Raw genomic sequence first — 17,979 nt, 5'->3', positions numbered from 1 at the left:
TTTCCCAATTAGTGAGCTCTGGGTTTACCTGAGAGATGCCCCAGTGGATAAAGTAGAAAGTGACTGTAGGAGACATCTAACTCAAAGCCTCCACATCTACATCCCATCTTTTTCTCCCTCTACATCTTGCTAAAGCCTGGAGTCATTCCTAAATTAATGACAAAAAAGTATAAAGCAGTTACTAATTATTAAAAGAAATCAGACACTTCAGTGCTTTTTTATTTTATGAGAGAGGAAATAATGTAAGAGCAACTGGAGTGGGGTGGGGCAAGAGAGGGAAGTGGAGGCCTGGCGTGGGGTGAACACTCAGTGCCTGTAGACTGTTCCTTTCCCAGATGTCGGTATGTACCTCACTGAAGGTGGTCCTACTTGGTGTTCATAGGGTCCTCCTGTGATTTATGAAGAGGGATTGACTGATTCACTTTTAGCTTGGCCCCTAATTCTTTCAAGTCTGTGTTCCAGCAGTTCTCAGTTCCCAAACAGCTCACATTTGCACCTGACTTTATATTTTCAAAAATTGATACTTATTATTTTTAAGTGTGTGTGTGTGTGTGTGTGTGTGTGTGTGTGTGTGTGTGTGTGTGCAGGTGATCAAGGAGGACAGAGGCATCACATCCCCAGGTGTTGAAGTTACAGACTACAGGCAGTTGTGAGCACTGAACTCCTTTCCTATATAAGAGCAGTATGAGCTCTTAAATGATGAACTATCTCTTCCTAATGCTGCGATCCTTTAATACAGTTCCTCATGTTGTGGTGACCTCCAACCATAAAATTATTTTGTTGCTACTTCATAACTGTAATTTTGCTACCCTGTGAGAGGGTCATTTGACCTCCCCAAAGAGATTGTGACCCAAAGGTTGACCCTGAAACTTAATTATAATCACTGTCCAGTAAGGTGTACCTTTCTGCCATACTTGGCCTTGTTAACTTTGCTGTTTCTCCTACTCACCTGCACTGTATTTCTTGGATATGCCATTAGAAGGAAACTGTCACATTACCACCCACCTATCTGACCCATGTCTTCCACTAGTAAATTGATAAACTTCTATGGAGAAGACCTTTGCTGAAGACTTTTAAACATGAAGGAAAAATTGTACATGTGGGGAATCCCTAACTGAGAGCAAAGAGCTCACAGCTGGAAAGATTCCTTCAATCAACATGAGGAGGAACAGCTAACACCCCTCCTTTCCAGAACTAAACACATGATGTCAGAGGACCTCCTCTGTCACAGTCCACCAGAATCCTAGAACTGTGAATTCTCCTTCTTCCAACACAGCACTAAACAAAGGAAACTTAATCCACCTGATTACTCTTGAAGCTTCAATCACCTGGGCAGGAAATTAGGCTCACCACAGACTCAGAAGAAACTACACTGTGACAATGGCCTTTTGTTTCCTTGGGGTGGAGAAGAACTTGCTGAATTCTAACTTGGGTATCTAAACTTTTATTCTTTAAAATCATAGAGGACCTCTTAAAATCTTTGTTATAGCAGCATGTTTATACACACAAAAGAGAATTTGGGAGGAAAGATCATAACAATTACCTCTGGATTTTGCATGATAGTTTCTTTTATATTTCCTTAGAAGTTTTAACCATGTGTGTAATGATTTCTAACTCTGCCTGAAGTCATTTATTTTAGACTGTCACACTCAAATTAGAACCTAGATTAGGTCTTGAACCTAGGCTACCTCAGGGACTCATCTTCCTAATACAGATTTGCCCAGGTCCCTCTGGATATGAAATAAGAAGGTAGATTATTGGTGTTTATGCAGCAGAATGACTTACCTGACACACAGAAAAGAGGCTCATCCGTAAGAGGGTTTGGAGGGGAATAGGGAGTATGAAATAGTAAACAGTATATTAACTAACAGCATCTGTACCCACAATTTGTAACCATATGGCTGTGTTAATTCTTGGAGCAATAAAATTATACTTTGGTATGCAGTAAGTTATTTCACAGGGGTCTTCTAAGTTTGAAATAACATGAAGAGTGGCTCAGCCCAGGACAAGATGATGTCCCAAACTCAAATATGTTCAAAGAAATTCAACTGATCCATACTGGTTCTAGTTTGTTTTGTAAAGCAAGGACTCTCTTTAGGAAATAGTTTCTGACCTTGATCAACGTCCTTCATGGGGAATTATACTAGAAGACTCCTAACAAAAAAATATTCAAAGAAATTTAGAGGCTCAAATGATTTTGAAACCCCTGCAATCACAGATACTCACCCAAATACCCAGCACTGTGTCCCTACGCGCTTGCACTGTGTGTCGGTGAGGTAAGCATAGTATTGTCTGAAAGAGCAGAATTGGAATTCATGAGCATCTCTACAGGCCAAGATTCTACACAATGGCATCTCTTTGAAGAGGGAATAAAAAACCTGCCCTTCCTTGCTTGCCATATTCCAGCTGCCTGGTCTAGTTGTACTAAAGGGAGCAGCCAGCTAGAGCTATTCAAACACTCCTGTAAGGGATTCTGAACTTGGGCTGGGTGGGAGTGAAGGGAGCTCAGCTTACAGGATCACACTGTTGGCAAAGACAACACTGGTCCAGCACCATTCCCACAGCCCTAAGCAAGGCAGCCTGGGCCTGATCCAGCCTCTCTGTAGAGTGGAGACCACTCCAGAGGATCAGCACTGGGCATCTTCAGGGTTACAGGTGTTGATTGTACAGGTAAAACAGAGACATCTTTGTCTTGCTGAAACTGGAGGGGCCCCAGCTGCATGACAGGACTCTGAACGCTGCTGACAAGATTAGCAAAGAGTGTTCTAGTGCTCACAGCAGCACCCACTGGCAGAACTACATATGAGCCAGAGATACTTTTCAGATGTTACTAGCTGTCACATGAAGATAAAGACAGATAAAAGTCACTTTAATAAAGTGACCAATATATAAACTATACCAAAATACAAGAATGAGGTGTTTTGTATTGCTCTTGAATTAACTCATGTAAAATGTGTATTTACATATACCACACATTTCAATATAGACTGGCTATGTTTGGTGAGTGGGTGTCAAATAAAACAGTGTGGTTTGGAGCTTCACAAGTACTCCTGAGCTCTGTCTGTGCCTACAGAAGGCAAGTGAACCAGGAGTTCACCATTTTGGGGAGGTTACAGGTTCCCCTGAGGATTTGACAGACTCTGTGGCAAAGAAATATAATATATGCACATAAATTTTACATTGAACCCTATGGGATTCAGACACTATAACATTCATTCATGAACTATGACCTCATTACTTCAAAGTCTCTAGTGAAAAAAAAATCGAACACAGGTTTTCTCATTTCATCCACATTTTTACTACCTTATTTGCCTTTACTAGGGTGACATGTTACCCTCTAGAGAATAGTTTTTCTAATTTTGTTTGCTGGTGTTGGGGTAATAACAAATGACAAGAGGCAATGGTTGGGAAAGTCTCTTTGAGCAAGGTGACAATATCTCCTCTCCTTGGTAAGGTAGCCCCTCCACCTGTGTGGTTCAAGTGCATGATGAGGGGCTAGCAAGATGGCTCAGCAGGTAAAGACACCTTCTGCCAAGCCTGACAATCTAGAGTTCCATTCCTGGGATCCACATGGTGAAAGGAGAGAAGACTCCTGCAACTTGTCCTCCAGCCTCCACAGGAGTGCCATGGCACACATGTGCCTGGGCCCCCACCTCTACCCCAAACCAATTTTAAAATGTGAAAAAGGGGTTTGGGTGTGGATAAGCTAAATAATTCTATGGTTTTTGAAAAATAGCAACTCCTTTAACTGCTTAGTTTCTATGTATGTGTTCCTTCTGCAGATCACTGATGCAGCTACTACATTCTCTATGAGCTATACCATGTAAATGCCATTTCTAAATAGAAAACTAAGACAAAAGAAAAGGTTCTGTTTGAAATTGCCCTTGCGGGTATCCATGAAGGACAGTGAATAACGTCCCTCTTCTGGCCCTACATGAATGCAGAAGAATATTGGCATGGACACTTAGGCTCACCACGGCTGTCCTGGAGGAAATTCAGAGCACTTAAAAAGGAGTCAGCTTACCTGAATCCCAACAAAGTCTCATTCTAAAAAAATTGCCACTCGTGACTTCAACTTTATACAAACTTTTCTACTTACAATAATCCCATTTTAGGAAACCTACTGTCACCTTCACTATTTTTTAACAGAATGTAAGAAAACCAGCAGGGACAGCATGTACAGGTATTGAAAACAAGGGCCATTGTAGGGAAATGGCACTAAGTAACAACTTTAAAATAATCTCACTATTGTACTGAGGTCTCAGATCAAAACATTTTCTTCATATTCTGAAAAATTATTTAGCATAACATTTTCACAGAAAATCTGTTAATTGATGTGGCAGTCCTTATGCTAGGGAAGAAAACACAAAGCAAGTATATGTCCTCAATAAATGTCAGAGAGACTGGACAGAATTACCTTACTGTAGGAGCGGTAATGCAGCCGATGAAGAGAATTCTACACCAGCTTAAGGGATGACTGGCTTGGAACACAAAGATGTGCTTCAAGAAGAAGGTATTCAACTCAGTCAGCTGAAGAGAAGAGAGGTCAGTTACCCTGTGCCAGGCCACATCATGAGCATACATTCCTTAAATAGGCTTTCTAGAGCTAAAAATGACAAGTATGTCCAAAGCATTCTCAGAAAATATATGAGGTCTCCCAGGGATTGATACTTAAAGTAGTAACAGACAGTATATAACTACTGACCGGCGGGGAGCAGGTCACTCTGTATGACCATAGTGGAAAGGGAGTGCATGGTCTCTGGGCATCAGCTGTTTGAAATGTTTTGCATTTCTGCCACTTGGTTCCTCTGTGTGATCTGCTAGGACAGTCAGGACAGACTTTGAGCCCAGGACAAATTGTACAAATCAGTACTTCTACAGTCTTATAGAAATCAGGCCAGTCTAAAGAAAGTCCAACTCTAGATAAATCAGCACTGACCTAAAGACACTTGAGGTCCATCTGAGAGCTGACTACTGGAGGTATGTGAGGTGTATATTCAGGGAAGATCCAACTTTTGTTGGTGGTATTCTGAGACAGAGTCTTGCGACACAGTACTGGCTCACCTGGTAACTAGGTAACCCAGGTTGGTATTGAACTTGCACTAATCCACCTGTCTCACTCTCCTGAGTGGTAGGATTGTAAGTGTGTGCCACCACTCCCAGATTATAAGGATTTTTTTAAGTATTTTTATTTATAGTTGGTTGAATCTTCAGATATGGACCTTGCAGATACAGAAGCATAGTGACTTCTCCAAACCACAGTAATGATTTATCCACTTACACTTCTGTAACTATAAACTTCATCTATCAAGAAAGGAATTGCTTTCAATGTGTGAACAAGATTTTTGAGTCTTAAAAGTGATACACATTGATTTTTTTCATTTTATTTTAATGTTTTATTCCCATCTATTTATATAATTATTGTGTGTGTGTGGCACATGTGCAACACACTGCATGTATGAAGGTCCTAAAATTTTATGTTTGATGATTCTGAAAGAACTTTTAAGCAAAATGTGGTTTCCCATGGTGAGTTTCCAGAAGCTGTGAAAACCTCTGGGGACAGGAAGCAAAAACAGAAAAAAAAGTCTATCTCCAAAACCTGAGGCATGAATACTTCCCCAGTAACACTGAGATTTCTTCCACCTGGAATGCTTCAATCCCCCAAGATTCACACTGTGCAAGGGTCCCATTCCCACAGCTGAGACAGTGAACATTATACAACTGGAAAAGCTGAGATACAATTTTGTACACCAAAGGTGAATTAGTAGTATATGAAAAGATTCAGTGGTAAGGTGCTTGCCTGGTATGTGCAAGACCCTAGAAAACCCAGCTGTGCTTCCTTCTAATAAGGAAAAGACAAAACTCAATGCCAACCCACGTATTACCTCGATTTTATAAACAACAGCCCCTAGTATCTGCTAAGGATGGGTTCCAGGACATTCCCTGGACACTATGGATTCTATACCCAACACTGCAAAAACTAAAATTAAAAATTAAATTAAAAAAAAAAATTTTAAAAAGCCTTCCCATAGTTCCTTTGGTGCTTAAAATATTCTTCAGAACAGTGTTACACCTAATTCATTGGGTGATAGGCAGGAAATCAGTTTCTAATTCGTAATTCAAAGACTCCTATCTTTTTTTTTTTTTTTTTTGGTTTTTCGAGACAGGGTTTCTCTGTGCAGCTTTGCGCCTTTCCTGGAACTCACTTGGTAGCCCAGGCTGGCCTCGAACTCACAGAGATCCACCTGCCTCTACCTCCCGAGTTCTGGGATTAAAGGCATGCGCCACCACTGCCCGGCATGAAACTCCTATCTTAAAATGTCTCCACACTGAATCAACTTCTCAGGGAGTAACCTCGATTTTGATTAGCCTATATGCCAGCTATAAAAATCTCTTCTAAAGTATCCAGCTGACACGAAATATAACTTGCCTTTAATTCTAGTCTCAGGAAGATTCATGTTTTGTTTTTCCCCCCTTAGAATGGGCATCTATTAGATTACCTGCCAGATGATCATGAAAAGGTATATCCCAGCCACTCTCTGGAAGGAAGACTTAGGGTCAAACCACCTGACATAAGTCCAGCTAGCAGGGGTGAACTGCAACACGGCACGTTTGATCTTCCCTGTGGTAGTATGGATATCCCTGGAAGAAGAGAATAGAAACTATGAAAATCCAGGGGGAAAAAGGAGGGAAAAAGGAAAAAAACCACACTGATGATATTCTAATATTCTAGCAAGTGCTCAGAGCAGAGAGGAACCTTTCTATTGGAAGGTTCTCAAGCACAGGTCACACTGGATAAAGGGGTAGGGCTTCAGGGATGATGGGAAGCATACAATAATGTCAACGAGATCAGAGATCTGGGTGCTGCTGAGACATGAGTGGGCTAAGTTTGTGAAGTGGTGTCAAAAGAAGTTAACAGGAATTAAAGACACAACCTGGAAGCACCCAGGAAGAAAGTAGATGGAGCAAGGATACTATTCCCTTCCACTCTGTCTCCTAAGGGGGTGTTGCGGTAAAAGGGCTCATGTTTTATGTTCTTGAGCTCACCAACATCATTTATTTCCCTCTATGCTTCCCCAGAGTTTGTGGTGACAATGATGTTTAACTTTTCATGAGTTTAATCCCGGTAGAAATCACTCATTCAAATGTCTCATGTCACAATGTATCTGACACATGAGAAGATTTAGGTTCAAAGAGTAGGTAGATGGTGCAGACCAGCTTTGTCTACATAGGAACTGGGTAGGAATCTTTCAACCAGCCCAGTTAAGCCAAACCAAAGTCATCTAAATATCTGGTGGGGAGCCTAATTCAACAGAGGTTTATACTGAGGACTCTTGCATTTAGACTGTATGCTAAGTGTCAATGAGCATAATAAACATAAATAACAACATTCCAGACCTTTCCTTCTGGAAGGAAAGGGGTAGAAGACAGAAGGGAAGCAGGTCAGGTCCTTTATTCACCCACCTTATGTGTCTTCCCAGCATAAGGATGTGCTGGGAAGACATCCCAGCATAAGGATGTGCTGGGAAGACATCCCAGCATAAGGATGTGCTGGGAAGACATCCCAGCAAGGTTGGAGGTATGAGAGCAACAAGAACAGAGACTGCCCAAATTAAGAAGGATGGAAAAGGTCCTGTATTTTCAAAATATCAAACATAACAAAACAGAAATTGAAATACATCACAATCCAGAAACATATTACTTAATGCAGTGAAGAGGTTAATTTAGTTTAAAATAGCATTTATTTATATATTTAATGTGGCTTTGAAAATACTGAGCTCTGTTTAGTGTGGGCTTATATTCTGGCATCTTGACAAAATGATTCCAAGTTGAACTTGGAAGAATAAATGCATAAATACAGGGAAGTACTGTGGTTGTATTTGAGTCAGCTTGGTATAAATTTACAATCCACTGCTTAGTGACCCATGTGTCCTGAGGCAAGTTACTAAACTGGGGCCTCACTATTATTATCACCCCAAAGAGAGGAGCAGTGTATATCCTCAGGGCTGATGCAAGGCTCTAAAGTAGCACTTTGCCCACTTGCCTGGAGCAGTGTGTAGCCCAGATACTGTTACACAGTAGCTCACCTTTAAATAATTATGAAGGCCTCAAGTCAATAGGCAAAGGGATTATTAGTAAGCTAAAGAGGACAAGCTACATAATTTATGGCAAAAGGTATAGAATCTCTCCTTTGTACTACATACCAATATAAATCTGACCTAGGCTAAACATGGTTGTGTAGGTTTATAATCCCAGCACTCAGAAGGCTAAATCAGGAGGATGGAGTTCAAGGTCAGCCTGAGCTATGTTAGTAGATTCCATCTAAAAAACCAACAAGGAAAACAAAACGAAATGCCAAACAATAAACAAAAACTGTGAGATAGATCAAATATATTATTTCTAATCAAAGAACTGAAAGAAGTGGTACCTGGTGGGCAGACCTGGAATCCCAGCTATTAATAGCTTGATGCAGGAGGATTATAAATTCAAGGTCTACCTGGGCTACAGATTGAGTTGAAGGCCACCACAGCAATTTAATGTGATTGGAGATGGAAAGAGTGCTGAGAATGACCTGGTGGTAGAGAACTTGCTTAGCATATGGAGGCACTGGGCTCAATCCAACTACTATGGGGGTAGGGTATGTCAAAATGGAAAGCTAAAGTAGCATTTATGGCAACATGTAAGCATTCCTGAACTATAAAAGGCAGTGAAAAGAAAACTCCAGAAGAATTAGGCAAAAATCCTTTCAATTTAATGTAGGATAAATCTGAAAGGTTTAAAAATAGATTCAAGGAAACAGTGAATGAATACATGTACACATTCAGGATAGATGAGCTATAAATCAGTGCATTCTAGTTGTGAGAAGATATCCAATTAAAAAGAGAGGAAGAAAGGACTAGAAATGCAGATACACAGATATGTCATAATTTTTACTGTAGCTTTTGTAACAGTAAAACCTTAGAAACAACTAAATGAACCATGAACCAGCTACTATTTTATGGTTTGTCTATAAATTGAGATATATATGGAAAAGCCCTTTAAAATCATCTTTTAGAAGAATATTGGCTGACTCGGGGAAATGTTCATATTTTGTGATATAAATTTCTTATGCAGTGAAAACATCTACTTCCATTATCATACCTCAGCTCACCACAAGCTGAGAAGCAATGAATGAAGCAGAATGAAGCAATGGTGGTGACACCACTGCCCTCATACAAGCACACAGCGGGGGTGGGGTGAAGGTGAGAGGTTAACTCAAACTAGAGTCAGGGTAAGCTTTCCTGACGCTGACAAGTCATTAGGGCCAGCGAGGGAAAACAGGACTAGTCTAGTCTCTGGAATGCAGACCAAGTCCCCAGTGAAGGAGCTTGTGGATGGCTATGGGGCATGGAGAAAGGTCTTCCCTCCCAGCCTGTGGATGACAATTTACACTTAAGACTAGAGAAGCCACAACAGATGTGTGTGGTGGTTTTAATAAAAATGGCCCCCATAGGCTCATAGGGAATGGTGTTATTAGGAGGTATGGCCTTATTAAGAGTAGGTGTGACATTACTGGAAGAAGTATATCACAAGGGAGGGCGGTGGCAAGCTTTGAGGTTTCAGAAGCTCAAGGCAGATCCAGTATCACTCTCTCTTTCTGCTGCCTGCCCATCCAGATGTAGAACCTCTGGGCTCCTTCTCTAGCACCATGTCTGCCTGCATGCCACCACGTTCCCCACCATGAGGATAATGGGCTAAACCTCTGAACTGTAAGCCAGCCCCAATTAAATGTCTTCATTATAAGAGTTGCAGTGGCCATGGTGTCACTTCCTAGCAATAAATCCCTAAGACAGAGTATATGACAGGATAAACCTAGTGTTTTTTAAGAGCTCACTCAAAAAATGGTCTGATAAAAATTGGAAAGGTCATCCCCAGATGCAAACCACTTAGTCTATGGATGAGTTTGGATTTAGCCTGTGGAAATGAATTAAAGGAGAGGCTGTGAGAATTATTTTGAACAAAAGGGTGCTCAAAGATGAAACAGTAAATGATTTAGCATTTTCTATAGCTATTTTTCATGTTTTAAGACAAGGTCTCACTTTGTAGCCCAAGCTGGTAGGAAAGGCACTTGACAGCCCAGACTGGCCTTGAACTTGCATGAGGCCTCAGCTTCCCAAGTGCTGAAATGGCATATGTGAATCACTACACCCAGCAACATTTTCTAGAGGGATATTTAAAACCAGATTTATAATCACCTGTACTTTAATAGCCAATGTATCATTCATCTGTTACTGTGAGATCATACTGAAACCCATTTGTAATAAAGCCCAAACCATACTAAAACTGTGACCAAGGTTCCAAAGGAGACAACTCACTTGAAGCTTGCCCAGTGGTAAGTCCTCATCTCCAAAAATCGGCAAACAACCATGCCCAGCCAGATGCCACCACCATTGCACAATAGGATGTCCAGAATGACCTGGTCCCACCAGCACTCAGCAAAGTTGGGTAGCAGATGCATGAAGAAAAGCTGAGGAACACAAGAGACGACGGTTGGAAAAATACTGTCAATGGGGTACCGTGCATATACATTCTTTATAATAACACATTGTTTCAGAAAATGTGTTTCCTTTCCCCCTAATGTATATAAAAACAACAATAGCAAAGTCTGAAACAGGCTCTTGCTTTTTATATTGAAGGGTTTGCAAACAACATTTACCCAAATAGCTCTCCTTTAAAAATGAACAAAAGGAAACAAAAACCTGGATTTCAAAAAACAGTTGCCACTGAGTCGCAGCCCCAGTGAATCACACTGGCTAAGGACACACCGAAGTACCTTCAAGGAGATAAAGAGAAATGTTTCAAAGCGACAATGAAGTGCTACAAAATCCTCAAAATGGGAAGCGTGAGATTGCAAGCTGTGTGTTTGGGAACCATTCCAGTGTGGTGGCCAATCAGTGAGTAATTGTAAAAACAGAAAGGTTGGCTGTTGATGACACAGTGAAGGAAACTGAGAGACTCAACAGGACATTTAAACTACTGGTACCCAAACTATTCCATCTTCCAATAGGCACCATGGTACGAATGGTGGCTGAATATCCAGGGAGGCTGAATCCCAAGATAAACCAGACTTGGACAAGTGCTACAGTGGTGATATCAATGGATTATGGGGATGAGATGGGCTCACTCTGACTGAGGGCAACTGGGGATGGTTTCTAGGAGGAGATCATGTTGGAGTAGGGATGTGAACAGAAATGACTGAGTTCAAGAGATGGAAGAAGAGGCCATTCTAGAGAGGGCCATAGTAAGATAAAGAGTGAGACAAAGTCTCTTGGAAACTGTTGTGTCCAAAACAAAGGGTATGTGAGCTGTGTCGGAAGTACTACACCCTACTGAGAGAAGATCCAGCATAAAGTGAAATGACAAAGATACAATGTCATCACTGGTAATAATAATGAGTCCTAAGAAGTTATAGCAGTACAATTAAATATTCTGTCAGTAAACAACACACAAACACATTTCTTCTTGATATGCCTACAACTGAGAGGCCACAGTACAACTACTACTGCACGCCAGGATTGTGGCTGCTATGTTTCTTCGTTAAGGAGGGGCTGACATTACCACTGAAGTGCTTTTCTAGGTTGTGAGCTGTGGGAGCCCACTATGTTTCCTAGTGGCTGTACCCAGCAGGACTGCATAAGAGGTTGACTGGACTACAGGCCTGAGTATCAGGTGTTTGTAAGGGTCTACATTTGGCTGTACCTAGCTAGCAGGAGGTCCTTTGCCCCTCCCCTTGGCATTGTTATAAATAGCCCTTTGGTATAAAGCTCTGAGCTGGTAGATAAGGATCCAAGCCCACCTGAGAATATCTTGTGTTTCTCTCCCTCTTTATTTCTACCTAAGTCTCTTATCCCTCATTCCTCAAGAGTCCCTGGAGTAGATAAATGTGGGGGCTCGCCCCCCACAGTGAGCTACGAGGCAGAGCTGGAGCACTTGTACTAAGATCAGGAAGAAACTACAGAAGCCAAACAAAACTATGACCATGAGTGGGCATGGAAGACACCCTTCAGCCTAGGAACTTTCTGGAAGGTAAAAGATTCTGGGGAGAGTTTGAGATCAGAATCACCTTCATTCACTCACTCACTCACTCACTCCAGAACTATGGGGCACCTGTGATATGTAAGGTATAGAACTTGGATGTGGGACATGCAGACATGGGTCCCACCCTCTTAAGGCAGAAAAGAGATGTCTAGGAAAGGTCTAAATGTGAGTGGTTTTTTAGAGGTGCTCTTTCTGTGTATAAACATGGAATACTGGCAGTGCAGAGGTAAGAAGGCACTCCTTCAGGTATGGCCAGGGAAACAGCAGGCTTGTGGGTGATGATAAGAGAAGAGGAAAGGACTGGGCCCAGGCTCTGATGGAGGTTTTCAAAAATACAAATAACAAAAATGGTTGCACCATAAGATTGGGGAGATGGGTTTGGTGAGGCCAACCTGGGACATGCAGTCAGTTCCTCTTGGAACTTATAAGCTGACTCTAAAGAGCAATGGACAACTAAAGAGTTTGTAGGAAGAAGTCTTGTTATGATGAATGACTGGAAAGGATCACTTTCACAACAGTGTAAAGAGAAACACTTCAGCAAAAGATGGATCAGACATTGAGTGGTAGAAGAGGGATGAAAGACTTTAGTGGCTGTACAGTTATTCAAAATAGATTCCAGGACTTTGGGACCACAGGATGCTGGGGAGCAGCAAAGAAAAGCAGAAAACACCACTGGCAGGTGAAGGGAAGCAAAGGAGTCTGAGAAAGGCCATTTGCCTTACACAGTCACAGAACAACTGGGAAAGGATGATGCTTACCCAGGTAGAATGTGATACAATGGAAGGGAGGCAGGCTTTACATCTGCAATGGCTCTTCTACAATGTCAGGCTAAACTTAGCTTCCTTTCTCTGTACAATGGGAATAGATACATACTGCCTCTCCCCACTCATCAGGAGGATTCTTGATGGGATGTAAGGGACTGATCAGTGCTATGGATGAATAGAGCCTCATACTCTCAGAATTCCCATGCCTTGGCCTCCAGTTCTTCAGAAAGCAAACTTACTTGGAACTGAAGCCATTACAGAGGTAGCAACTTAAGAAGAGGTCACACTAGAGTCAAGTAAGACCTGATCCATTTATGACTCATTTCCTTATCAAAAAAAAAGAAGCCCACAAAATGTCAGACACACAGGGAGAAGGCTACCTGAAGATGAAGTCAGAGATCAGAGTTATGCATCTATAAGTCAAGGAATGCTAAAGACTGCATCAGGTGGGCAAAGGCTCTTAAGAGAAGGCCTGGGGAAGATAGCCACAGCAGTGTTCAAAGGAGCAACCCTGCCCAGAGCTTGACTGCAGACTCTGGCCTCCCAAAGCAGAAGTATACTGATAGAAGCCTACCTAACTGGAATGCTTCTGGAAGTTCAAATCAGCAGTGGCTAGCACTGAGAAATACACTGTGCACATAGCCAAATTATGTGTGCTGGGAATGATTAATAAATGTAAAACTAATTGTAAGTAGTTCTCCAACTTTCTTTTGTTCATAGTTTCTCGGGGTGTACCTCTCGTTAGTTAATGGGCACTAACTGGGAAACCGTGACCAGAGACACAACACTTGCTCTAGAACACCGACTCTACAGATCTCAAAAAGAAAGCTGGTGTGTGGGCAAAGTGACTCACTCCTACACAGAAGAGCTCTTCAATATCGTTGTCTCTCTTTGGACACCAACTTCACTTGTTAACTTGGTTTCATTATTTTTCTTTAAGACTTACCACAAAGGAGCACAAGTCATTAAGGACACAGAGTTTTGTTTAGTTTTTGCTTCTTAAACAAAAATATACAGTATTGTCAAGGGATGGTATAAGTCTTATTTTGTACGTCAGGGGCCGGAGGATGAAATGACTGACTTCCATCTGACAACTTACAGCTTCCTCTACACACACTGCATGGCCCTGGGGATCCCCCATCTATGCTTTACCTCTGTTAGCTCCCAAGTGATGCTGATTGTCCAGCAGAGCCCATAACTACGGATCAGCAAGGCCTTCATGGCCCAGCCCCAGAAATGTCCAAATGCAAATATATCAAAGTGACTGACAATCCTCTCCCAGGTGATCACGTGGCAGTTCACAGCATACTCCTGGTTAACATAAAAGAGTTCAAACATGATAACTGCTTGCATAACAAATAAGATTTAAAATTACTTAGAAATATACAATATATTCAAAACTAAAAGTAGAAGTGGAACCAACATTCTTAAATGCTAGAGAACTTTCAGCTTTGAGTTTATGTAATACTGAATACATTTGGGGGTGGGGTCTCTTCCCTTTGAGTGAGTCAGCTCTTGTCTAATAAAGCAATTCAGGCTTTCTATCTTCCTCAGCTGTAACTTCTGAGCATTTTCACTGTCACTGGGAATTTACAAATATTCAGCCATGATTTCTTCTTCAGCCGATGGTTTTTAGAAAGTGTTTTTAAATTTCCAAGTATACTTGATTCCTTATGTTTCATTGCTAGCTTTTATTCTCAATGGCCAGGTACATGTGACATCACTTTTTAAAGATAAGTTACCTTTACCAAATTACTTTCTTTCCCATTTTATCAGTGTTGCAACTGTCATTTAGAAACTACCAATTAAAACCCTCCTTACACTAGCTCACTTATAAACTGACAAGTGACTCTAATCCTTTTGCTATAAAAGCCTTTTCTAAATTGAACAGGAAATATATGAGTGCTGGAGTCCTATCAAGCTCTTCATTCACTGCAGGAATCCTAGAGGCAAGTTCCCAGATCCTGCAGCAATGTTTTCTTGTTACAAGGTCTTCCTGGCTGACAGAGAAACAACCTGGGGCTAAAGCTACTTGTCTTTTAATTTAAGGAGAGTGACAAGGTGCCACCAGCCCAGAATTCCTCAACCTCTCATCCTATGATTACTCTGAAATAGGCTGCTTAGGGCTACATAAGGACCTAAGTTGGGAGTGTCTGTTTTCAGTGGCCACTCTTAGCATAATCACAAGCTGGAAGTGCTTCTGGGGGATTTGAACATACATTTATGCTTTCATTACAGGAAGACATTTAAAAAAAACTATAAAGAGCAAAGTTGCATATCCTGGCATTAGAACTTTTATGAGTAGATTAACCAATGAATCACCTCCAGAGGCCCTCAATTAATCATTTCCAGAGGCCCCAGAGGTCCTTGCTGCAGGGTAGGCACAGCAGTTTGGCTTCCTCTTTCTCTCTCCCAAGGGATAGGTCTCAGAATACACGAAGGATACCAGATCTGCATATTCCTCATATAAAATGAGTTTTTGCATACAACCTGTGCACATCCTCCTATATACTTTAAGTCATTTCTAGGTTACCTAACACAGTACAAATGTTCTGAATGGTTTGGGGAATAAATGACAAAAAAATAGTCTGTACATGTTTAGTAAATTGGAATTTTCCCTTCTGAATATTTTTGATCTGAAGTTAGTTGAAACAATGGATCAAAAATGCACTAACTATGATGTATCACCACAATAAGAATGGAGCAGGAGGGTGGCATCCCATCTGTCTTAAGGTTTCTATTGCTGTGAAGAGATACCATGACCATGACCATGACATCTCTTATAAAGAAAACATTTATGTGGGGTGGCTTACTTACAATTTCACAAGTTCCGTGCATTATCATCATGGCAAGGAGCATGGCAGCATGCAGGCAGATGTGATGCTGGAGGAATAGCTAAGAGTCCTACATCTTGCAGGCAACAGGAAGCCAACTGAGACACTGGGCAGTATCCTGAGCATAGGAAGCTCAAAGCCTGCCCCCATAGTGACATACTTCCTCCAACAAAGCCACTCCTCCTAATAGTGCCACGCCCTGAGATTATGGGGGCCACATCTACCAGACTTCTGGAATCTGAAAACAGCTGCACACCTTGTCTGGCTTAGCAATAATTACCCAGCACTAGAAATAAGATTGTAAAAGCTAGTGCAGCTATTGAGGAGCTGTGATTGTGGTGTTAGATTTCTGAAGAAGTGCCACAAACATTATTGGATTCAACTTGCCTCCAAAGGCCATGAGGCCTGTGATAGAAACATCAACACAACCTCTTTTGAGTCGGCTTTCTTTTGCTCAAGCCTAAAAAAGCTGCATTGGAAAATATTTTATAGTGGTATTTGCTCTGCCCATGACCTTGGACTATATGGCCCAAAGGAGGCAGTGCTTCCTGTCTTGTACGTGACCTCTTATAAGGAAAGGGAGAAGGCTCATTTGATCCTGCCTGCGAGGTGGATTCGCTCCTAGTCAGATTAGAGGATGATGACCTCTGCTGTCTACTCTGTTCTGTAATTGTGAGTGTATTTCCTCAATTTATATCTTAATAAATTCTGTTACCCATTTAATAGAATAAAGTGGATTGACCATAATAATATTTTATCTACAATATACCTTTCTCCCACTTCTAAGAATGCTATGAACATGACCATCCTACTATAATGCTACACTTGAAGCACAGTCAGAATGAAAAGTACAGGTTTTGAAGCATAAAGAGCTTTGTGCTTTGAGCAAGACAGCATTAAAGTTTCTCTTCCCTCTTCCATAAAATGGTATGAATAGCTGACATGTGTGTGAGGATTATACTCAATATAGAAAATGTCCAGTACAATGTCTAGCAGAATAAACTACAATCATCATTTGAATTATTGCTACAACAGGAGTCTTGAATATTTTCCAAAGGTTCTTACATTAAAGGCTTAGTTGCCAACTTATGCTACTGGAAAGTGGTAGAAACTCTCAGAGGTGCAGCCTAGAAAGAGGCTTTAGGCCACTGGGGACATGTACTCAAAAAGGATTGTGGGATGTCGGTCCTTTATTGTTCTCTGGTTACCATGAAGTAAACAGTTTTCTTGCCATGGTGCTCTGCCTTGTCACAGGCCCAAAGCAGCAGGGACAGCCAACCAGACTAAAATCTCCAAACAGCAAAATAAATAAAGACAGTGTCATACTACATAGACCTGGCTGTGCTACAAATCACTACTTAGACCAGGTTGGCCTTTAACTCAGAGATCTGCCTGCCTCTGCCTCCTAAGTGCTGGGATTAAAGGTTTGAGCCATCACACCCAGCTCACTCAGATGTTTTGTAATCACAATGGAAAGTTAACATAACTATCATCATTACAAACAATTAAGTTATCCTTGTTATTCTTTTCCTTGAGAGTGAGAAATCCTAACTAGGCTTCTAAATAATTTCTCCTCTTGTTTTTGATTTTGCTCTGTATACCCTAGGAAAGTTAAGATAAACATTTAGAAGTATCATCCCAAGAAGGTAGAGTATTGGTGAAATTATTAAGGCCATTCCACGTAGTTAAAAGGGAGGTTTATTTTGTGGGGTAACTTACAAATGAAGGGGTAGTTGCAGGGTCTGGCAGTCGAGCTATTCTGTGATAATGATTACTTCCTGATCTTTTAAGCTCTTTGTTATTTCTTAATTGACAGAGCAAATGTCTGTGCTCCAATGCCTATTCTTTCTCCAGAACACCGCAGCTTTTCCTTCAACCTGCGTTGGGTAGTAGGCATTCAACGCACTAAAAGACACTGTCAGAGTAAAAACCAACAGCTACTGACTTTGATTTTAGCCCTGGCTCCCTTGCAGTTTCCTGAGGAGAAAGGGTACTGAGATCTTTTGTATTGGTGGTCTTTGACCTGTTTCAGAGGGAGTTCCTAATGCCTTGGAAACCTCAGAGTGTTGGAGTGTCTCCTACTCTAATAAGGCAATACTTGGTGGCTCCTGGGCGGATGGGAGCTCAGCACTCAAAAGACAAGGAAGTATTAGAAACCAAATTTCCAGACCCACCTTGCATCCTGTGACAAAACATCCATGAGAGCCCCTCAACTGTAGGGTTTGGAGAGCTTTAAGGACAGTGACACATTTGCATGCGGGGACTGTGGGACACCTTACCTCTAAAGGGACTGAAGTTGCTGC

The 17,979-nt window shown here is 41.4% G+C and overlaps 1 protein-coding gene across 2 annotated transcripts in view; it reads right to left on the bottom strand.

The window, feature by feature from the left end:
• Window positions 1–17,979, bottom strand: part of Ptdss1 (phosphatidylserine synthase 1) — a 69,389-nt gene that overhangs the window by 28,791 nt on the left and 22,619 nt on the right. For both annotated transcript variants that reach the window (XM_036207702.1, XM_036207703.1), the window contains 5 exons: window positions 13,995–14,153; window positions 10,356–10,507; window positions 6,501–6,642; window positions 4,418–4,530; window positions 2,227–2,292 (listed from right to left, as the gene is read on the bottom strand). In XM_036207702.1, the coding sequence (XP_036063595.1) occupies window positions 2,227–2,292; window positions 4,418–4,530; window positions 6,501–6,642; window positions 10,356–10,507; window positions 13,995–14,153 (632 nt within the window). The remainder of the gene's footprint in view (window positions 1–2,226; window positions 2,293–4,417; window positions 4,531–6,500; window positions 6,643–10,355; window positions 10,508–13,994; window positions 14,154–17,979) is intronic.

The sequence above is a fragment of the Onychomys torridus genome, chromosome 16, assembly GCF_903995425.1.
Source record: "Onychomys torridus chromosome 16, mOncTor1.1, whole genome shotgun sequence".
Lineage (NCBI taxonomy): Eukaryota > Metazoa > Chordata > Mammalia > Rodentia > Cricetidae > Onychomys > Onychomys torridus.
Note: the sequence above shows the minus strand (reverse complement) of the source record. Positions and strands in the feature narration are given on the sequence as shown.